Raw genomic sequence first — 23750 nt, forward strand, 5'->3', positions numbered from 1 at the left:
CAGTCTCATGCCCAGAATTGCACAACTGACAAAAATGCTACTTCTCAGTTCTGCAAGAACTCAGGAACATGGTAGGTCTCAAATTGCCATGTGAGATTAGATTTTCCCTCCAGGCTCTCACATATCCAAGAAGGAAAATTAGATTAACTCCTTTCTGGAGTCATTCCAGTCTAAGACACACACAAAAGCATGATTACCATTCGACTTTTTTGAAATCCAGACTCTTTTTTTTTTTTAAGAAGGCCCTGTTAACACAGAATAGTGCAATGCATTACAGAGGAGAGCTGTATGGTTTGCATAACCCCTTAGACAAGTGACAGTGTTACACAAAGGTGGGCAATACATTCAGGCATTAGTCCAGAGCTACAGCCAGAGCCTGACCCTCAACAATTCTGGTATTTCTTATAATAAATACCAACCACCTTACAAAAGAAAGGTGGGAACAAGCAAGGACTAAGAGACATTCGTAGTACATAGAGAACAAATACCAGAAGCTCCTAGGAACACAGCTGAGATACTACAGTAGGGGAACACCAGATACAGGTATAGCACATCAACTTGTTGGTAAGGATCCAAATGATAGGCAGCCCTCACCAGAAGACATTTTAGAGGGAAAAAAAACACCACTTAAAAAGTCATTTAGAGGAGAAGTACAGGACAAATTGGTAATTCTTTAGGCTAAGGGTTCCACACTAATACCTCTGCTCCCTCCCCTATCCATTTTTAAACTGAAACAGGATAGCCACAGCTCTAGCTGCTGCTGCAAGGAGCAACTGCAGAGCTGTACGGTAATTTCTCATGCAACTTCCCCCCCCCCCCCCCCCCCCCACTTGGAAACCTGAGATTTGGCACACATGCCATAAGCCCTTGAGATTGTACTCTGCTGGCTTTGGAGAAACAAAGCACAAAGCCAGCCACTGAGAAAAGTCCTGAGCATACACTATGGGGAACCTGCCTTCTCCAGAGACCAAGGCCATGTCAGACAACAGGCTGATATAAGAAAGCCCAGCTGGCTCCAGGGTAGAGCCCAGCCTGTTTGCATCAAAGTACCACTGCCTGCATATTACCAGTATGACAGTCATCCTTTGGCACGCTGTGTGAAGATAAGTAGAAGTGTTACAGTAGTAACAATTTAGGAATACAAATAAGAACTGCTTTTGTTCACACACACTAAGGAAAGGAGGAATAATGATACCTTCCCTGAAGTGCTCTGACAGTTGTCTTTTCCATTCCTTGGAATTTCCTTCAAATATAGCATTGGCATAGGAGTTATTTCTTGCTTTATACTAAAGCGCTAGTGATTTAACACTTAACATGTTATGCAAGTTCGACTCCATGCTATGCATCAAACAGTATGATTAATAAGCATAGTAAAGTCTCCTCTCCCCAAACATACATCTTACTCTTTATTAAGTATCAAATTGTCTCCAACATAAATTACATCCAAATTACATAAGTTTCAAGAAAGTCAGATATTTTATATACAATATTTGTCTTGAGTCAGATATACCTTTATCATTTTAACCTATAGCATAAAAAGCAAACCTACATCAGTACCAAATAAAGCATTAAAAAGGTAACAAATATATAACTTTTTAGAAATGCTTTCAGAACACTAAAGTTAATGACAAAGATTTTATAGTGCAGCAGTCTTGGGTTTTTAGCTCTTAGACCATTTCTCTGTTTTTGCGGATAGCACAGCAGAGAACCATGCTGAATATCATGCCGAAAATCTGTAAAGAAAGCAAATGCATTAGAAATTGGAGGACCAAAGCACATTCTTCTATCAACGTGGGGACAAGCATAGCTGCTCTTCCCAGCCCAGAGGCTGTATTAACACTTTATTGTGCAGTTCATGTCCCTGCCCCTCCCTTCCCCTCCACCCACAAATTTCAGTCCATTCTCATGAATCCCCTTCACCCTCAATACTTCAACATAGATCAGCTATAAACCACTGCCATATCTCCTAAGATATCTTTGATCTTCCCAGCATATTTGCATCCATGTCATACTTCCCTCCAGAGAATTCAAACAAAAAAGTGCACATTTTCTCACTAGCACTATTATTTCAGTTCTCTAGCAGAGTCTTTAATTGTTATAAAGGAAACAAAAGCAAGGATCCCCAAGAGGTATTAGTATTAAGAAGTGGGCTGGCAACATGACCAATACATCTTCACCCTATATATACACATACTACCAATACAACTTCACCACTGCTAAAACTACAAGGAGGCAGATCCTAATCCAAAGCAGAAGCAGGGAGGTCCAAGACACCCCACCCTCTGTGGTGCCTCGGGGCCCCACAGCACACACCCTGATCCTGCTGCTACTTGTCATTAGTGGAATGGGCTTGTAAGACTGCCATGCCAGGCACTATTCGGACTTCTGCTGTAAGTATCCTTTGGCCATACAGCTACCCTCTAAATCTGGAAACTCACCATTATTACAGCAATGCCAAGGCCAACTGCTCCAATCACATTCAATTTCGAATTGAAGACATCATCAATGGCAGCAGGGCACGACTGAAAAGAAACAGACTGTTCATTAGTGTTTCATACATACGAAAGGTTTGTTTCTGCTTGTCTGTTTGAGCTCAAGTCGCTCAAAGATGTAGCATCAGTTGGCAAAGTCTGCTTGCATTAGAGATGCAGACTGATCTTTTGAAAGCTGCTTTGAACTGGCCTTTATTTTCATATCTTTAAAGAGAGCCAGGGATGATCCAACACAAGAGAAGCTGAAATCTATTCTTGAAGTATCTCTTAGCTGCACCTTGGCTACAGCAGGATTCCCTTCTCAACACCTGCAGTTGATCAGGTAGATCAGGACCAACAGCAGTTGTACCAGACTTGGTTTGTGACTAATGGCTGTCAGTATTTAAGCTGCTGTATTGCTCAGCCCTTCTCAAAATAGGTTTGAAGCCACTCTTGATATTTCCAATTGCTACTGTAATTTTGCAGACACCTTATGAACACATGGTACATGGGAATGGCAGGATTTCTTGAGCTGCATGCATACATGCTGGGCTTTGGGTAGATTCATAGAGGTGCCAGTTTGTCCTGGAAGTGTCAATGAATTACAATGAAAAATTTAAGTACAGTACTTTCCCCAGCAAAGACACATGGTAGCCAAGAAAAAGAACAGAGAACTTTTACATTGGTGTAAGTCTTTAAGAGCCTGGTAGCTGGTCAAACTCCTGTCCTACTTATTCCAGCAGAATACTACAGCAAGCTGCTGAAACTTCTTTTTCTTTAGTTGTTCCTTATCCAGTCCAGAAGGAAAGACTGAATTGAGTATTGAAGTGATATACTGGCAAGAATTAATCAGTTAAATCAGAATATCAATACAGCACTGCTTCTTACAGGCACACAGATCAGCCACACCATTACATCCCTTTAATCTTGCAGTCTATCTACTGTTTTTTCTACAGCTGGGACTAGGCCATAAACACATCACAAGATGAAGGCAACAGATGAAGCTAACACACACTTATCAGAATAAAAGCAAACAATAAAACCTGCATGCTGTCTCAGCTACTCCCATTTAGTCTAACTCATAGCAGATTGTATGGACAGGACTAAAGATACAGTCTAAATACAGGCTGAAGTGTCTCATGTGGTCAGACATTTTGAAGGCACAAAGTCATCTGTAGTGAAAGGAAGAGCACAAGTAATGTGAAAAAAATCAAGTCATTAATTGAATTCCTGCATCATAAGAACCATATTGTCTACAGGAAGACTCATACAGGCTTGTCTTAGACCACAAAGCAAGAGCACAAGACAGTTTTAAGAGAAAGAGGAAAAAGGGTAGTTAAGAACTATACAATATGCCTCTCCTGTATCTGTGGCATACAGGCATCTTTGCAGCAATATTTCAACAGGGGAATCCAATTCAGAGAGTTGGCTTCACGATGACACACTCACCTATAGAGGCCACCAATGCATTACCCCTCTCTCCTTTTCCTTGCTAAAACTTCAGACCTGCTCCTACCCCATGCTCCACTTCTCCCTAACCAAGAGCCAAGGCAACAGCTCTCATGCAGCACCAGGAAGGTGCTTTGGCAGTAGGAGGAGCCAGGAGAACAGAGCTCTCCAGCGGGTTTTTTTTTTTTAGGTGACGTTTTGGCCTTAACACTGTCCATCATGCCAGTGGGTCTAGTGACACAGAGACTGCACATTTCCTGTGCAAGTTCAGATTTCCTGCTGACCCTGCTTGTTCTTTCCACAGTAACAGTATGTTGATTTTCCACAACCAAACTGATTATAGAGATAAGTTGCTAAGTAAGTGTGACATGGGAATCTCCCATGGACTGGAAGGGTTTATTTAGAAATGTTTCTCACTCTACTCATTGGGCAGAGCTGTTAGTGAATTAAGTCATGCTTTACCACTGTAGAAAACGACTCGAGCATGGTCTTCTTCGGACAGGTGTCCATGAACTGCTGCTCAAGAACTCCTGTAAGACCACAGCAGTCTAGCTACAAGAGAAAACAGGAAAAGAGAACCAGGTTAAATAATCCTTATTTTTGCTCTGTATTTGGTAAAGAGGAGAAATAGATTACATTCAGTTTTATTACAGACCTTATGCAAATTTGCTTATAAGTCCTGCCAATGTGACTGCTATAAACCTCATTTTAAAAAGCCTTTGTTGCATTAAAGGACGAGATTCTGAAAGGAAGAGCTAGATCTCATTCAGTATACACACATTAATTTTGGTGACAGCTTGTACTTCTTACAGACACAAGGATGAACTCCTCGTAGACATGCAGGTATGCATACTGTGGTGCCTCTAGATCAATACCACAGATCTAGAGTTTCCCAGCTTGCTCCTAAGTGTGTTTAGGAAAACAAGAACTAGTTCTATGCATGTCAGAGGTTCGGAGGGACAAAAAGGCATATTGAATTCGCTGATACTATACAAAAAGATCTCTGCAATTTGTTACTAATACTCCTTTGGTTTCTTCTAGTTAGTTTCTTCTAGGTAGTAAGGTACTAGACTCGTACAGGGGACCGGATGACATGGAGAACAGTGTGAACAAGCTGCATTACTGTCTAGTTTAAGCATAACCATGTACTTACAGCTAACTGAAATGCTTTCAGGGTCTCTCTGGCAGCTGCTTGAGATCTCTTTGCATAGGTTTCCATGTAGAAGTCCTTTAACTCTTCAATAACCTACAGGATAGCAGAGAGTTGTGGTGTATTACTGTCTTACCTTAATATTAATTATGGAAAACTTGTGTTGAGTAAGTCTCAGCCATTGAAAATTCTGCAGCCTACAATACCCATCCTTTTGCCATGTAGAAATAGAGGGTGGACAGCATTTCTCACCCGGAACAGGTGAGCCTAACTGGTACACTTACCTTAGAAGCCACACCTAAACAGATAAGATTCAGTTTCCCTTCTAAAGCTCTGAGTTTCTAAGAGTGAGAGAACCAAGTCTTTGCTCACTGGTTACACAGAAATATTCCCTATTCATTCCTGTACCCCAGAAGTTGCTATATTCCCCTGTTGTATAATACAAGCAGAAAAGCAACCCTGATTACCAAGCACCTTATTTTGAAACAAGACAGAATCTTGCCTGCTTGTGAGGGGACAGCCCAGATCAGTCAATGTTTTAGATGCAGAAACAGTCAGCCCATAGCTGACCCAGCCCATATCCAGAAATCATAAAGCCTCACTGATGGCCTGCTTCACCTCACAGCTCAGCCAGGTACTGCCTGGAGGGCATCTCTAGAATGCAACAGCATCTTGGATTCTGGCTTCTCTGCTACAGTCTCATTTTTAAATATTAGAGTTTAATTTCTTGTATTGTTTTGCTAGAATGCATCTTCCTCTCCCCCAAATTCCCTGGGTAATCAGGATTTGACTAGTACTGGTATAGATTTCAGTAGACTGCTAACTTTCTGTGGGCACAGTCATAGAATCACAGAACAGTTTGGGTCAGAAGGGACTTTTAAAGATCATCTAGTCCACCCTCCCTGCCATGGGCACTGACATCTTTCACTCGATCAGGTTTCTCAAAGCCCTGCTCAACGTGACTTCGAACACTTCCCATGATGGGGCATCCACAACTTCTCTGGGCAACCTGCTCCAGCATCTCACCACCCTGCCAACTTTTAAAAGCAACCTACCTTTTCTTTATTTGCAAATCCCCAGATCGCAGCAGCAATTTCAAGGGCAAAAATCACAAAAAGGAAGAGGAAGAACTAGAAAAGAAAGACCACATCATTAAGACCACAGCAAAACAGCATCACACATATATACTGCAAGCTTGTCCAGTCCCCAGCATCCAGCCTTGTGGGAACCATCACTCAACCAGGTTCCAGCTGGAGGTCTGAAACACTGGTAAGACTAAGAAAGAGGGTACACTGCATTGGGTCAGCACTTCTTCCCAGGAGCGTCAGAAAGCCTGGCAGTGTTTTCCAAGCAGAAGTCCTTTTTGATCAGTGTTAATTAAACCCAATCATCTGTTAATTCATACTTTGAAGTTGCCCAGGTCACTCAGACACATCAACAGCTGACACCAATTCTTCTCTCTGGTTTGTTACTCCTATTGCTTTAGGAGTCATTACTTAATACCTAGCTTGCCACCAGCTCCCAGAGAGCTAATGGTCACTTCTTTGTTGTGTATCCCATAATATAGAAACAAAAGCGTCATCTCTGTGTTTAATTGACTAGTCTAAGACACCACTACCATTTAAAGGCACTTTAAAAAGAGATGTTCAGAATTACAAAGGGGCTAGAGGCATCATTTTGCAAGAAATATATGAAATTAACTTCTTCCATGACACAGAAGGGGAATTGTTCTTTCACTGGCTATAGTAGTAGTCTTTTATTAACTAAGTCTTCTGGTTATTTGGATAAGTAGTTCCACAAGTGTACAGATGTGCATGAACCCAGTAAGCTCTACTGGCCCCTCCAGTCTGAAAACAATGAGGGTGCTCTCCAATAATTGGCTTGCAGAGCGGTTGACAACTAGAAGAGCTCGTCCTGTGATTATGAACAGTAGAGGCTTGTTTCAAGGATCAAATACCACAGTTCTGGTCTCAAAGATTAAAGATTGCACAGCCTTCAGAATTCAGGACAAACTGTTTGATAAATAGCATTACACTTATCAACATTTTAGTTCTGTGTTCACACATACTCCCAGTCTTGATACTTCAACGTCCGAGTATGTCACTAACTCCTGAAGTCATCCTGTATTCAAATACAACATGAACGTTTGGATTGAGGGCCAGAAATGGAAACTATACTTACACTTTAGCATTATGTAGGTGACCATGAGTTTAAACATTGCGGAGCCAAAACAGTCAGCATCTGCTGCCCTTTAACTGCACAGTAATATTCTACTTCCTTTCTCATCATTCTGCTAAAAATTTAAACACTACTCTGAACACTTACCAGGCCAAGCATACATTGAGATTCCTGCAATGCACCACAGCATCCCAAGAAACCAACCAGCATCATAAGTGCACCAGCTCCAATAAGGATGTAAACTCCTAGGCAGGAGAAAAAACAGAGACATGTATACAGGCTAGTTGAGACCTCAGCAGCAAGGTATAAAATTATTTGCTCCACAAATAGCACTTGTAGCTTTTGCCAAGGCTTGTTTCTTTACAGAGGTGTTCCAAGCAAAAAAAGGATTGTGCTTAATTTTCAAAGCAAACATTTATCAAAACTTGTGGGGAAATGTATGATAAATAAAAACTTCAACTTATATGAATTAATGTGTGCCACTACTGCAGTTTCACAAGTTTTAGAAAATGGGCAAGATAAAGCCATCTAAGACAAACTGTAAGACACATTTTAAAACTGGCTCAGAGCCAGAGTTATCAACTTATCTTCAGATGAAGAGTGTGCTGCAGTTAGAGACAGCTGGAACTAGTGATTTATCAACATCTGAGAATTCTTGAAGCATGCTACCCTCTAGGAGAATGGGTATTAAAAGGCATCATAATCATCTGTCATAAGGCTTTAATGCTTCCTACCCTGCTTTCTCATCACAAAACACTGAATTATTCCACCAGTCATGGTGGTACAAGTCTACATTTCGCTGCCTAACTTGACAGCCTCTCTAACTACAAGAAACTCAGCATTTTCTGCTTTTGCTAAAGCAGATACTTCTTCAAACCATATCAAGTGGCTGAGCCTGTAGACCATTCTGCCCAGAGTTTAGGTAGCGAGTGTGTTGGAGCATAGAAGGCAAACATTTCTGGGCTAAAAGACTCCATTTGTGCCCAATCCTCTCCTCCTAAGCTTGGGAACTGCCAGCTTAAGCATTACAGCTGCTAGCTGGTGAGAGCAGCAAGACAGAGAGCGAAACAACTCCCAGAGGATGGCAAGACAGCACTATCGGGGTGGTGAAACACAAGACAAAGAATCAGCACAAAGCATGTAGAATTAGTATAACATTTCTATTAATGTAGACAAAAATACAGTTCTAGCCTTCAGCAACTAAATCAATACTATTTAAAGAAAGCCATACATAAGCATTTGCAAATTATATTTTCTAAATGCAAGCTGATAAGATTAGCTGCCAAAACAAATATCTACTTGATTAAGCATATGTAAGCGATTAAGCCTGACATTTCTTATCAGCAGGAAATTCCGGCACCGATTTTTACCCCAGCTTAAACTTTTTCCGTTTTGAAAAAAAAAAAAAAAAAAGAGTCTATCAGAACCTCTTATTTCAGTTTCTTTTCAGTAGTATAGAAAGCTTTTGAGGTAACTTGCTTTGTTACTAGGTGCAAATTGACAGATTCTTTCAATTTCCTATTAGAAACTGCAGTCAGTAACTACTCCCAGGGAAGTATGTTAAAACAGTAATTCCTATTAAACTTTTTTAAAACTCAGTTTAACCTACAGAGATTTCAAGTAGGTTTCACTGGCTGCATTCAGCCAGTAGCTTAAGTATCACATCATAAAACTTTCATGTTTTAGGAGTTTGAAGAGTTGTTTTAGACTACCCAAAATAAGACTTGTTAAATATTCAGCTCAATGGCTAAGTTTAGATTTCTGTTCCCTTTCCAAGGTCCAGTTAAAAGCATATAGAAATCTTTCTGGCAACTGCAAGAAAAAACCCAGTTTGCTACCATGCCAGCACATCAAGGGTTAAACACAAGCTCTCTCACAGATAAGCTGTCTGCATGCCTGTGGCCTCTTCATGAAGTCGCACAAGCACTCCCATATTCCCTCTTATGGTCTCTACAAGCCTAACTCATCATTCCTAACAGTATTGGACTCGATGATCTTAAAGGTCTTTTCCAACCTATATGATTCTGTGATTCCCTGTAGGCACAGGCTACCCTGGTATTAGAAGGCTGCAACGTGAGTTGCACCCCCCAGCATGCCTTACACAGTCTCACTGACCCTTTAGACACGAGTTTGGATGTTGTGACAGGTCAAGTAGCTCACCACAGGAGCCAGTTTTCCTGGCAAATAACCATACCGTGGCTGGCTAATGAGTGATGCCATACAGGACATGGCAAATCCAGGTGCTACAGGGATGTGAAACGTGTATGTATAAGGATTAGTCCAAATCAGAGATGACAGACATGTATGTAAGAAAGGTACATATTTGAATTTGCTTTCTTCCCAATTGTTAAGAGGTCTTCAGATACAGCTACTTGGTTTCAAAAAGCATTTCAGCACCTACAGGTGACAACCAAAGAACCATGTGTTCCTCTGCCCAAGACTAAAAGTGACTGTAGAGATCAAAGTCTTACAGCTAGCATAAAATCCGATTCAGGTAGGAACTCCTATGACATTAGAATAACAAACTGAAAACATGTGTTTGTCCCCTAATTGGTAATCTCACAAGACAGAATATGTCAAGGAATAATTTCCACCTGGCCTAACTAAAGTTACATTGATCTAGGTTGCCTGTAATAGTTGCTCATATAAACCAAGATTTGTTCATGCCTTCCATTATGTTCAGTATAAGTTAGCATACATAGGGCTGTAAGAGTTAGACAATAGCACATGTGCTCCTTGTGAGAGATGAGGCAATAGAGTTGTGGTTTTGGGTAGCTTCGGTTGGTCACTTTGGGGAAAAAATTAGTTATTGATGTCATCTGTGACTACTCATTTAGTTTAGAGTGAAACTTTGCTGACTCATTGTGAGAAGCATCAGAAAAGACGTCCTCCATGTCTACCAGGAGTCCCTGGGATTACAAAACACTTACCCAACAGCACCCAAAGGGGAACTGCAGGGTTTAACCCGGGAAAAAGATGAAGTGACATGCAATGCATAAGACGACAAGAAACCCCTAGCGTGACACTGCTGCTGTCTGCACAAGAGCTCACAACAGAGGCTGGCTCCCTGCACCAGCCAGGGGATGCTGCTCTCTGCCCCAGCAAGGCTGTTTAGGGCCATCGTCTTTATAAACCTTTGCCTTCCTTGAAGGCTAAGGAGTCTGTAAATCAGGGCGCAAGAGTGTGATCTATTACCCCAAGCCATCTCCTAGCTTACCCGTATAAAACGTCGTGTTGTTGGATTCCAGTTCAAAGATGCTTTTAGTCTGCGAATCAAACCGAAGCCATAGTCCAATTGCAAGAACTGCTGTCCCTGCAAGCTGTAAGAACAAGTAAGCCTTGTTAAATAATACCAATTAATACATTCACCCTTGCATTAGTCACAACATCAGAAGTCAACACAGGATACAGCTCTGTTATTTAAAGAGGTGGTGACGGAGAACCAGCATAAAAGGATGGGGATACCAAAACAAGAACAAACTTAGTTCCTGACATGAGGCATCCTGTTGACAGATGCATTTACATATTAAACTACAACACACAAAAGCCATGCCATTCTTGTTCTTTACTGAAAATAACTGAGGTTTACCGAAGTACCAAGTGTCAGTATTTCCACTGACCCCTCCACCCATTGTATTATTCTGGGTGACTGTAATGACAGTGCACGGCTTAGTGATCTTAAATCTTCACACTGAAAGACAAGCGTATTGCAAGAAAAAGCGCCTTGTAAGGCCAGCTGAAAGTTTTAGCATATTAAACAGACTGGTAAGAGTTCAGCGTACTGCAGTGTAGAGTTTACAAAGAGTGCTCTTTCTTGCAAAACAGGGTAAAACTAATCCAATAAGTCACCACACTGACAGGAAGAGGAAAATACAGGCTGCTGAAATAGCAACATTGCTGTGTGCTGATCTGGAACAGCACAATCAAATTTTAGATAATATTTAGTTTTATTATATCACTGTCTCTGCCTGTGTGCCTCCAGGTTCCCTTTAACGTCAGTGCCTGTGTTTGCAGCAAGTTGTTGTGTGTATAAGTTAGCTTATGGATGAAACATCTGGCAGAAGGCATGGGAGAAGTGTTGCAAGAAAGAGGGAATTGCACTCTGGTAAGGCAAATGCTAACAGTTTGCTTTGAACAGACTGAATCCTCCCTGCTTTAGAAAGAAAACCTGGGGTCATCTTGCCTGCAAAACCAAAAAAAACACAGGACAAACTAGAAAACTGGAGTGTGCTTCTCAGCTCTTCCTTCTTTCCTTTGAAGACCATTTAACTATCAAAAAAAATTCTACAGAACTGAGACAAGGACAGAAATAACACACATTGCAGCAGACATTAAAAATGGAAACTTAAGCGTGAGCAGTAAGCTTAGAAAGTCTGGAGCTTTGGTTAGGCTAAGCACGCATGAAAAGGAAAACCAAAGCCTTATCTCTGTTAAGAAGTTCCTTCTAGAAAAAGGGAACAACATTCTTGATTTGCCTCCAAGAAACTGGAAAGTGTTTACTTTAAAATGTTAATTTTCAGCGAGAATATGGAAGGAATTCCCACAAAAAGTACCAGATACCAAGCCCAGCTCCCCCGGCCCCACTGCCTCCCCACAGGGAGCCCGAGAGCCCTTTCTCCCTGCTACAGTGCCTGCGTGCACTGAAGGCAGGCACAGCTTTGCTGCCCGTGGCTGTCTTTGCTAGCCTCCTAGGCTTGCTCTTCCAAAAAAAATAAGGAAAGCTTTGAAGAGTCACACAGGACAAAGAGGATGGAGCTAAGCGAGGGTTTAAGTGAAGGTATATCCCTTGTAGCTTCTCAGCAGAAAGCATCCTAACTGAAGTGCTAAAGGGCTCAGGTATCAGTGCAGAAAAGCAAGAGGCCAGCCATGCCAGAAAAACCAGCATTTCTTGTATGGCAGGCACCTGACTCCCAAGCCTGCCTCAAAGAGGAGCTGCAGGGTTTTAACTGGGAAAAAGATGAGGTGATATGCAATGCATAAAGGGCCAAACCCAAACGGAGGTTTCCAGACCTATGCAAAAGGCACTTTGTTGGTGTCACAGGTATATAGGTGCAGGCTTACTCACAAAGTGTGCAGCAAGAACAAAGCCTGCACATACCTACTGCATTCCTTGTTAGGGCTACGCTGACAAAATAACTTTAAGTTATGCCAAAGAACCTTGGTAGTACACAGTATGTCAACAGCGTTATTATTTCAATTTATTGTGCCACAGCAGCACCCCAGGGGAAGGGAGAGGTGCAAGAAGGGAACTGGCAGAGAGAAGGGTTGCTGCTCTACCTGCACTCGCTGCTACAGCATCACTTAAAGCCTTTGCAATCTCATTTCACTTCAGTGCCTCAGTTCAAAAACCAGAAGGGCTTAGTGATGAAAAAACTCAGACTGCTTCTAGCCTACAGTTAAGTCACCCCGTATTTCTGAGACTCACTTCCCTGGGTCAAAAAGTCTTCAGCTTTTATAGGCATCCAGATCTGGAACATTAGGAGAAGAAACCTACATCCTCTACTCGTTTTGCTAGGAACTCATGAATTGCAAAGCCACAAGCCTAAGCACACCCAGCTGTCTGCACCTACCTATGTTCACTGTTTGACAAACCTCAGTGTTCAAGTAGCAAGCTCGGGACAGCACTGCAAAGTGAGCAGGGCACAGCAAAGGACTGTAAAATTAAAACCAGGGCTGATCCCCCAGCAGACCTTTAAGGCCAGACTATTCAAACCGTGAAGCAACTCTAAGCCATACTACAACCGTGTAGATAATCGTACAAGTCCAAGCAAAACAGAAGGCTCAGTTAATGATCTCTTTGAAAAACAAACTGGTTGGTTAACATTAGGGATAGCTGATGTAGTTAATATGGCTCCTTTTAAAAAAAACAGACTTAACTCTGGGTGGTGGTGGTGGGGGGAGGGTTAAGCATCATGTTTTCTCCTTGGGAAAAGCAGTCATCCTGTGAAAAAGTTATCACAGGGAGGTAAGAAGCTGATTATGGGATCACAGAATAGTGATAATACTTGATGTCAGTGAACTGTTCCAGATAAATAAAAAAATTGTAGGATTAAATAAAGTGATAATTCTCTCCATAGTGGACTAGAAAAAAAAAAATGCAGTTCCTTCTTGCAAGAAAAAGAAACTTTTTGTCTTGGTTTCTTAAGGAAAGCAGACTTGTGTTCTCAGTTTGTGCTCTTCCTACCCACAATGACCACTGAACTAAAAAAAGGCAGTTTTAAAGCAGAAGGCAAGAAAGTAATTTGAAACTTCAAGTTTTCATCAAAACAACGAGAGACTAGGGCACCAACACCAGCCTCAGAGGAAGAGGCAAGCACAGCCCCACAGGCACCCGCTGCACTTGGCAGCATCTCAGGCCAATCTGGCACACCAGAGGCTGGTACACAGCCACCTCTGCTCACCAGTCCTGCGCCAGGAGGTTCTGGCAGCTGTGTTGGGGTGGTTTTGGTAGCTGCTGTTCTTCCTCCCTGGGAAAGGGGTGCAAGCCCCCCTGCTCGGGCTGCATGGCAGCAGATCCCCTGAAGAGCTGGTTGTTGGGTTTTTAATCCAAGTGTTTTCCCAATCCAACAGACCTGTTTTGTCATAGGAGTTGAGTAATACAGGATATTTCTAAGCAGATCCATGCTGTGCTGAGAAAGAAATTGAACAGAAAAAGAACAAAACTGTCTGCTTTCCTGAAGCTAGTCACTTTGTGTGTGCAAAAACCCACAAAACCAAGAAAAGAGAAGGTTTGTGTGCTTATGAAACATGTAAGTAGTATGGTTTTGCAGTAAAAAGTATAGGAAAGGGACTCAGAAGACAGTTTTTTTTTTTTTACCAATGTGACCAAAATGTGAAGTTAAATGGATACTATTCACTCACCATACTGGAAAAGTTTGTGGCAGTGATTCTCCAGTAACAGCATGTCCTGGCACAAGTACGCTACTAGTCCCTGGCTCAAGCTAACGAGGCTTCCTTGTGTTTTCCCTAGCTACTACTAAGCATGTTACAGCTCCCAGCTCATTTCTGCTTGACTTACCTCTATTCTATAGCTGCAATGGACATACGCTAAGCAAGGATAAAAATACCTGGTTATTCTTCCTCTAGTCCTATGGAGGCTCCTTGGATTTTTTTGCATCACATGCAAACATACCCCCATTGCCTCAAAGGCTCTACTCCTGCATGCGTCTTTCCGCCTGTTGCCATGGAAAAGTGGCTTTTTTTGGTCTGTCTTCCTTTCTTACACAGCCCTGCACCTTCCCTAGCAAGCCTCCTGTGCAGGATTTACCTCCTTCCACCCATCCAGCCCCACACTCTCACAGGTGCCTTCTCCAAAGTCAGCCCTTTCCATTGCTCTGGTCTCCCCCTTGCAAACTACATGGCTTTGCCTCTGAGCATATCTAAGGATGTGTCCCAGTATTTATCTTTGACACTCTGCTTTTTTTTAGCCTTCCATGTGACAAGAGGTAACTGACAAAGGATCTGTACCACTGCAATGACTTCCATGCAAGTCATTATATACTTGAGATGAGAAATAACCCATCTATCCTGGAGGCAGAAGCCATACAGAACACTCTGCCTTCCTCCCCTCACCATACTTGGCTAACTTCAGCATGAAGTTGGACCATCCAGTGCTGAAGCATGCTATCAAGCAATTTTCACTGCATTTTTTTTTCCTTTAACACCTGAGGTTTCACAGATATGGTCTCCTAGCAGAAAGCTTGCACAGAGAATCATTAGATTTAGTGATACTGGTGTAAACACATTAAAAGCTTGAGCTTTTCAAACTAGAAATTCCAATTTTTGTTAAGATATCCCATGATACAGCAATGCATGACACTATTTCAGGAAGCTGGAAAGTTTATTTTAGATTTAACCACTATTTTGCAAGGACCATTTTGTTCAGTCCTTTCTGACCTTGTCACCTTGATCCATCTCAAGAAACCACAATCCCCAGCCAGGCACCCCACTTGCTGCAGGCACATTACAGCATCTTACCTTTCCACAGAAAGAACCACCTCTCAAGGGGCTCAAGGTCCAAGCAGTACAAGTCCTTATAGCCGGACACTCCCCCAGGCATCCACCAGGCTACTACCAGCCCTTCCTCCACTTCCACAGCACGGAGGCAGGGATAGACAGGACACAAGAGACTGCAGGAACCCCCAATATGTGGATCAAAGGCTGTAAAAAGCCTTTGTACAGGAAACTATAGGTTCTGCTATTTTTAGCATATTCAGGCCAAGTTTACATGCAACTTCTATTAAGTTCATGGCACCACCTCTAGCAGAAGGTGTCAATATGTGGAAATGCGGTAGAGTCAGTCAAAAATAAATACTACTTTCAGTGTTGTCAGCTCAGCATTGCATCTAACAGAATACTGTTATTTTTGTTGTTGAAGTAAGAAGGTACGTCAGTTCTCTACATGACTGTTCCTTATGTATGTTTTACCCAGGGCGTGCCAAGAGTATGCTGAAAAAGCCACCACCTTCTCTTCACCTCAAACAGGTAAAAAAAACTTTTAGCTAAAAATCTGACTTGGATCTTCCTCTGCGTAAGACAAACAACTTTTCCCTCACTGTGCAAGACAGCATATGAACAAAGCCAGAACCAGATATAACACTGCAAAGCACACAGGCAAAGAAATTGGGAGCATTATGAGCAGTAATGAACTGTCTCTTTCTGTCCTGGTACCTCCTGGTACTCTATAAATAAAACCCCATAAACAGTAAGTACAGATGAGGCTCAACATCACTCTAAACCCTTAATTACAGGATTAGTGTTATACATGACAGCACAGGTTTTCAAACTTCTGGGGAAAAAAGCTTTCCTAACAGATGTGCAATGAGTGCTAGCAGTTATATAAGAAACTGCAGCTATTTCCAAACTCCTTTAAAAAAAAAAGTAGATTGGAAAGGAAGTATTTTCTTTCTGCTTAAGCTAGTTTCAAGAATGTTGTGGGCTAAGTTAATGTCACAGCATTTATTGCAATAAAATGGTGCTCCAGTACAGTAGGAGCAGCATTACAGAATTCCTGAACCACCGCCAAGACTAGTGCCCATTTCATACAAGTTCCTATTCAGAAGTCAGTCTACTATATCTGCAATTTAAATTGCAAATAGGAGGTAGGACTGCTGGAACTCTACAAGTAGCTTCACATCAGGTTTCTCAAGGCAACATCCTCTGACTCCATTCCTGACTTTACAGCACTTACCAGAGTTAAAATCCATTGAGCTGAGCCCAAGCAGCATTTTGATTCATATGCTGCAGTCAGCAGCTAAATCAACTGGTAACAGAAGGCAAACACAACTAATTTCTGTTCCTTTTGTATGTATATATGCACACACATATACACACACGTATTTCCCTGTCCATCCAACAAGTCCTCTCCTCCACCTGAGCAGGGAAGACCCTCTGCAGAAGCCAGAGCACTGAATTGCTACCAGCTGTTCCTGGTGCAGCATGAACAGATGAGATTATGGCTCAGAACAAAGTCACAGGCATCTTCAAGTTACAGAAAGAAGAGAGCCCTGCAGGCCTAATCTTACTTTAGCAGACACTCCCTTACACAAATGCATTTGTTTATATAACACAAAACACCCTGAAGAGTGGAGAGTCCAGACAAGACAGTTGCCTTATAGTGTAGAGGATCAAGAAAATAATTGCTGAAAGACTCAATGTGAACTCTGACTTTATGCTACAGCAATTCTTTGCCTATAATACATTAAATTATAAATATTAGCAGCAGATGTCTTTGTATTCCACAAAACCCCAGCATTTAAGTTTAATGATGCAAACCCTTGCTTTTTGTTCAGCAGCAGAAAGCCAGTGGGAAAACATGCGGGCACATGCTCCATACGCATGGCCATGCCAGGCACTTGCTTGACATGCACCAAGCTGCTCAGAGAAACCAACAGTTTTACTAGGAAAAAACTCTGTCACCAGGGCCAACAAGCCTGAGCAAACCCAGTGAGTGGAGGGAGCTCAGCTAGAGGTAGTCACTCATTACACAACTCAAGGTAATCAAGCATATGCTCGCACCAAAGTTGTTCAAAAACAGCTTTGGTAAGACCACTTAGGTGTAAGGCGCATAATGTGATGTTTCCATTGACCTCTTGCCAAGTTCAGGTTGGCTTGGTAGAAAAATCTTTATATCACTTCTGTATCAGCCTCAACACCTCCCTCACTGACCCCAATTCAAACCCCAAATTTGCTGTGACCTAAACTGGTACATCTTTCATTACAGACCACATCAAAGATGCCAGGGCCAGTGCCAGTAACCCTGAGACAGAAAAGCTGTAGGCAAACCCAGGTGGGAGTACACCAGTCCTACCAAAGAAGGACAATAGCAGTGAGGAACTGGATGCTTGCAGCGATACTTGAACTGAAGGCAAGATGCAGCCACCCCTCTGAGAAGGGACTGGATCACCTAACTTACTCATCTACTTAAGTGCAACAGTAAAACCATTCCCTGCAAGTTAGACAGATGCATGCAATGCTTAAACCAGACTTCAGAGGCATGACACGCATTTCTAGCGACCATCCTTGAGTCCCCATACCCACCATTCAGGCCACAAGCATGTTTTAACCAAAGCTCTGGAGTCCCGAAAGTTTTGGAGGACATCATGCTAGTAAGATGCCTGGTCTGGCTTTACCAACTGGAAAAGAGCCATCAGATCAGTCACCCTCATGACCTAGCACAGTATCCTACAAGGGGGCTCCTCAGGAAGGGTATCAGAACAGGGCAGACAGTAGCATTTCCCAGGACTAGCCTCCCACTTTGCACAACCTGTAAGTGCTCAACACAAAGACACAGACAGTACCTTTGGAGAAAAGTCAACTGAGGGCTGCCAAATACTGCATTCATTAGGTACGCCTTGAACTGCATACTCCACAATACCTGCTGGGGAGAAAGCACCACCACTGCACACACAGGCACAACTTTTTCTGAAACTTCCTCTTCTCAGACTTAATACCCCTCAGTTCTTGCACACTGACTCTTTCAACAGTCAAGCCCTCGGTAGGACCTGGTCAATCATGATCCTACAGACCTCTAGCATGTTTTCCCCCAATCTGTTTCCAGGCTGAAGAATCCCAATTCACTCAACAGTTCCTGATAGCAGAAACCCTCCTCCTCCTTTCCCAAACATTACCAAGCTCCACTATGTTCCTCTCAAGGTAGGCAGGAGACCAGAGCAGCCCTCAGCATTGCAAGACACCAGCACACAATGGATTTACGTAGTGGCACCATCTTTCTGCTTCTCTTGGTCCTTCACTTCTGACGCTGGTTTTCATCTGCTGCTGCTGAGCACCCACATGATGCTTTCATAAAGCTACCATAAACCCTTTTCTCTCAAGATTTCATCCCCCTGGCAGCAGATGCCCCTAAGCCAATTAGTTCATAACTCCAGGCTGCTTCCTGCTCCTGCCTCCCACACATTACTCTATGCCTACCTTCGGCGAGTGCCACGCTCTGCTTTGTCACGTAGCCTGCTATGTCAGCATGCACCCATCTTCATCGCTCTGAATAATGGATGCTTCTCAAGCACCAACGTGTCACCTCACATGCTTTTCCAGATTAGGTGGGACTGTATTGACCACCATGCAGTTTGCTCCTGCATTCCAGCTCTGCTGGTTCTCTCCACCACAAGAGAGCTCTACCTCATCTCAGCCCTGCCTCCGCTCAGTCAGCGATTTCATCCCTGCCAGGATCTTACTCCAGGACTGCTTAGTTTCCCAAAGAGCCCTGAGACTTCCAGGAGACATTGAACAAGTGAACTAACAAACACTAACCAGCACACACTCTAAGATTCAGGCTTCTGAAGGCTTCAAAGTTACCAGCTTCATGAAGTCTGACTTCCCCTTACAGCAGCCATTCTCTCTTCCTCAATGTCACATCTTCATGTGTACACCAACTTCCTAATTTTGAATAATCTTCTCCTCTGCCTATTCCAGAGGCACCATGCACCACGTGTGCCACTCTCTACATAACCTCGAGTAACATCAAACAAAAAACCCAGCTGCAAATTCACTGCATTCCAGCCCTCTGGCACTGAGGTAGGTGGTGAGCAGGAGGTTTTACCTAATCACAATGCATGTGTAGTTCTGAAGCAACTGTTGTGTGACCCTGGCAAGTTGTTAATCAGCATTTGCTGCTGTTGTTTCACCACTTTTTCCATCGAGAGGTCAATTCAAGCCTGTGAGGGGTTCAGAGTCAAAGACAGGTTACGGTAGAGAACTTCCCCAAGCACACCCAGTACGAGAAAGTCCCACAGAACATCACTCCTAACACACTTTTACACCTGGATGGATTGCTGTCTGTAACAATTCCCTGGGAAGCTCCCTAGTACTAATGTGTCTGAAGAGGGATATGTTAGATGATTTTGCTTTTGCAAGTTATACCTAAAGCTTTTTTCAGCTAGCATTATTATATTTTTGTATTTGACCTGCCAGCATTTAGGAACCTTTATACCCTTCCTTTGGTCACAGCTTCAACCTTGAAAGTTTCCCAGTTTCTGTTTTAATAGCCTCCTATACCCAGCTGTTTTGCTCTTTCTGCTTCCTCTTGCCCTCACTCAAGTCTGATGGAGGCAAATACTTGCCACCTAACATACAATCTACAAATACCTGCAGGTTTGCTGCAGACCATTTAAATTCCTCAGCTGTCCTTCTGAGGCAACTTATTTTAAAAAAAGGGGGTACTGTGTAAACTTGATCACAGCTTCACAGGACCTTTTAGCTTCTCTTGCTCCAGGAGGTGCTCTAAATCTAACTACATCATTGTCACCATTCCAAAGTAGCACTTGGGCAATAGGATCTCACACCCACGGCATGAGGCAAAAAAAGGCTTGTTCCTCCTCTTGGTGGGGTTCCCAAGGCCAAGAGCCAGTCACTGTGCCTTCAAGTTTAGGATCAGAATTGCACTCAGGCACAACACTTTTGCTCAATTTATTTCCATTACTTAATAGACTTTTCACATCTCTGATGCCATAAGAAACATTAAAGCCTTCTTTCTTATTAGGGTTGTTCCTGTCCTCTAGTGCTACCTGCCCTAAGACACCTCTTTACACTGTTCACTGAGGCTTAACAGCCTAAAATAGCCCAAGAGATTGCTACTTTATTCCTCCATAGAGGACATGAGGCTTGCTAACAGCACACTTGAAACTCCCCTTTAACAGTTTTGGTAGGGCAGAGATATATGTAGTGAGCCCCGAGAGCCAAGGACTACTCCAGCTGTTCTACAAACACCCTTAATCCCTGGCTAACCCCAGCTGCTTGCATCTACTGCCTCTTGATGCTTTCCAGCCACTTGTCAGGACACCCCAAGAGGAAGAAGCATTATCTCCCTTTAACTCTTCTTTCTCACCCTTTCTCTTCTTTTCCCCACATCCTAGCTGGGTTTAAGTGAGCACAGCCATCCCTCGGGAAGGCCACTTGAGGAGCTGCACCCTCATGGCTCCTGTGGGCAGCAGCCCTATTTGGGGCAGCAGCACCAGCCTACGCATGGTACAGCCCCCTTCCCCACCACCACTCCTCCTCCTCCTCCTCCCCTCCACCCTGTTAACCGGTCAAGCCTGCAACTGTGCTTACTGGGAACCCAAAGGTGCAAGTAAACCTTCTGAGCTTTATTACCATGAAAACCCCAAGCCTCCTGAACTAAATGAAGAGATACTCCCTATTCTCAGCCCTGAGCCCTAGAGAGCAAAATGGCAACACTCACTTTAAGAGCGTCTTTGAGGCAATGCCTTTATCAGAAAAAGCATTCTTGCACTATAAAATAGTTTGTGGAAAGTCTGTAGGTTTAAAAAAAAAAAAAACAACACACAAAGCAAACCATGAATATTTCCTCCTGTTTCAACAAGAGGTTTAGTACCACACTGACTCAGAGGTTTCAGCCAGGGCATTGTTAAGCTTTTTCTTCTTACCAGCTATAACCCTCCAAATATGACCCCCCATCCTGGCAAGTCTCACGTGGCAATACACACTTTCCTGTGCCCTTGTAAAGTTCCTCTGCACAAGTTCCCTCAATTGCAGCCCAGTTCCATTTTCTTTGTTGAAACCCATTTTTAAGTTGAGAGATCACAAGTACTTTATCCGTTAGCATTGCATCTTCCAATCATCCCATGCGCAATACTGTAACTGACTCCAGAAGCGGTTTCTTTACACAGCTCCAACTTGATTTCTCCACATCAGAGGGTGAAAAGGAGTCACACACACATTTCTCCACTGTAGCAGATAGCCAAGAGAAAATTCTTTTTTTTTTTTTAGCCTCACACTTCACACCTATACATTAGGCACACAAGCAAGTTGTACTGCATTCCCTGTGTACTTTTCCATAAGGCAGATAATGTTAAATTCAGACGTCCACACCCCAAGTGCTTGAAAAGCAGCTGTAGCCTCTCAGTTAAGCCATGCCTTCTGACACTGCCTGGCAAGCAAGGGATAGTCATGCCAGAAACTGCATTGGAGATAACACTTCCACTTGCAGTCGTGTGCTCCTACAGATTAAACTATTTTAGGATTTTTCTTTACCACACCCTGCCCAGAAGATCTGAGGCAAGAAGCCACAGCTTCAGCCGAGGCTCCCACCAAGATGTGTTCACATACACAAGTGCTAACTTCCGAGGAAGTGGCTCACCACCCCCCGTCACAGCCTTCGCACTGGAAAACCTACCGAGAAGTACAACCCACAAAGAAAGTTTCCGGGCGACCGTTGTATGTACTGCTGGGGGGGGGGGGGAGGGGGAGTCTACCTTCACACCTAGCATCCCCCGCAGACGTTAACAGGCAGGACACACAGCCTGCCTTAGCTAACCACGGTCCTACCAAAAAAAGCAAACCCCAAAAAAGCAGTAACCCAGGTAGGTATCTTATGCACGCACCTCCTGCCGAGTGCATGGCACGCAGCACAGTCAGTGCCGCAACAGGTAACCAGGCGCCGCTCCCCCCCGCCCGCGGCCGGGGACGCGCCCGCCCCGTCGAGGCGAGGCGGCTCCGGGCCCCGCGGGGGAGGACGCGCCCGACCGGGGCCGCCCCCGCGGGGAGAGAGCGCCGGCGCGCCCCGCCCGGCCGCGGGGAGAGAGCGGCGCGGAGACGCCGCCGCCGCCACCGCCCCGCCCGGGCGCGGGTACCGCGGCCGCCCCGGCAGCGGCAGGGGAAACCCCCGCAGCGTGAGGGAGGGAGGGAGGACGGGCACCCACCCCTCTCCTCCCGCGCGGCGTGGGAGTGGAGAAAAAAAGAAAAAAGGCAAAAGCAAACAACAAAGAAACCCGAACAAACCACCCCTCCCGGCACTTTGCCCCCCTCTCCCCACCCCTTCCCGTGGGCTCCCTCCCGGGCAGCCCCGCCGGGCAGTCAGCGGGCGAGGGGGCAAAGCCCCGCCGCGCCCCGGGCTCCGCAGCGGGGGCTGCCCCGAGGCCGGGCGCGGGTCCCTCACCCAGAAAATGAAGTTGAAGCCGAAGAGCAGGTACTTGATGCACTTGGTGCCTCCTTTGACAGGCATGGTGGTGACAGCGGGCGTGCGGCGGCAGGGACGGTCGCGACGAGGACACCTCTGCCCGGCACCACTCCTTAAATCCGGCTCTACCCAGGTCTCTCCCGCTCTCCCCCCTCCCAGCGGCAGCCCGGCCCCCTGCCCGGCCCCCTCTCCGCCCCCGGACCGCGCCCCGGACCGGCAGCCCAATGCCCTGCTCCCGCCGCCGCCCGCACCTGCCGCCGCCCCGGCCCAGGAGCGGCCTCCGCCGCCGGGGCCTGCGCGGGGGAGCCCGGGGGGCTCTTCTGCCCACGGCCCCGCGCGTCCCGGGCACGGGCGTCGGTGCGGGGATGCTGCTTCCCCGCGCCCAGCTGCCGTCGTGCGGGGGAAATAATTCAATGCTGTAACAGCGTAATGTGCAAAAAACCGGATAGATTGCAGCTGCGTGCAGGCCGATACTTCGCCTGCTCTTGCGTAGATGTAGTTTAGCTTAAATACATCAGCCTAGCTTAAATGGGTATTTTCCCGTACAAGATAAACTTACAGCATAGTTTAACTGCTTTAATCTTTCAAGTATGTCTGTACGAAGTTATAAGTGTGCAATTTAGAAAAATCAGGTGGGATGAGTTTCAGCCCGCCAACTGATCCACGGTAACTGGTTGCGCACATGCCCTTAGGTCACCGCAGTTGTGAGACAAAACGTTAAATTTCAGTGAAGAATTTCCCTTTGATTTTAATGGGAAGTTCAACACTCAACTTCTGAGTCTGTTGGCTCAGGAATGAAAACTGAGAGCTTGTACCTTAATTTATCTTTAATACACTGTGACTAGAAATTCAGCAGTTATCAAGAGTCAAAAAACCCTGAGCAGAACAGAAAGAACAGAAAAGACTTACTGAAATGCAAATAAAAACATGCTGGAGTTATTGTTGCCAAAATAAGTTATAAGATAGAACACATTCCAGAGCTAATACGGTGGAGGAGACATTGAATTGGGCAGCTGTTTCCCAGAGCAGGTTGCAAAGCATTAATACATTTCCATTAGAAAGCAAGGCA

General features: G+C 44.3%; 1 protein-coding gene across 1 annotated transcript; it reads right to left on the reverse strand.

Moving 5' to 3' along the window:
• Window positions 1-826: 826 nt before the first annotated feature.
• CD9 (CD9 molecule) lies at window positions 827-22840 on the reverse strand. The gene is made up of 8 exons (XM_075508516.1): window positions 22661-22840; window positions 10466-10568; window positions 7396-7493; window positions 6126-6200; window positions 5074-5166; window positions 4383-4472; window positions 2439-2522; window positions 827-1733 (listed from the first exon to the last, which is right to left on the reverse strand). Exons 1-8 carry the CDS (start codon window positions 22724-22726, stop codon window positions 1668-1670), a joined length of 675 nt encoding a protein of 224 aa, XP_075364631.1. The 5' UTR covers window positions 22727-22840; the 3' UTR covers window positions 827-1667.
• Window positions 22841-23750: the final 910 nt, after the last annotated feature.

Source organism: Mycteria americana, chromosome 1 (genome assembly GCF_035582795.1).
Source record: "Mycteria americana isolate JAX WOST 10 ecotype Jacksonville Zoo and Gardens chromosome 1, USCA_MyAme_1.0, whole genome shotgun sequence".
Classification (NCBI taxonomy): domain Eukaryota; kingdom Metazoa; phylum Chordata; class Aves; order Ciconiiformes; family Ciconiidae; genus Mycteria; species Mycteria americana.

Excerpts from the sequence above, each read along its gene's own strand:
- CD9 (XM_075508516.1), bottom strand. The coding sequence starts at position 22,726 with ATGCCTGTCAAAGGAGGCACCAAGTGCATCAAGTACCTGCTCTTCGGC. Across the intron at positions 10,569-22,660 it reads GCTTCAACTTCATTTTCTGG|CTTGCAGGGACAGCAGTTCT; the intron begins GTGAGGGACCCG and ends TTGTTCTTACAG. Across the intron at positions 1,734-2,438 it reads TTGGCATTGCTGTAATAATG|ATTTTCGGCATGATATTCAG; the intron begins GTGAGTTTCCAG and ends CTTTCTTTACAG.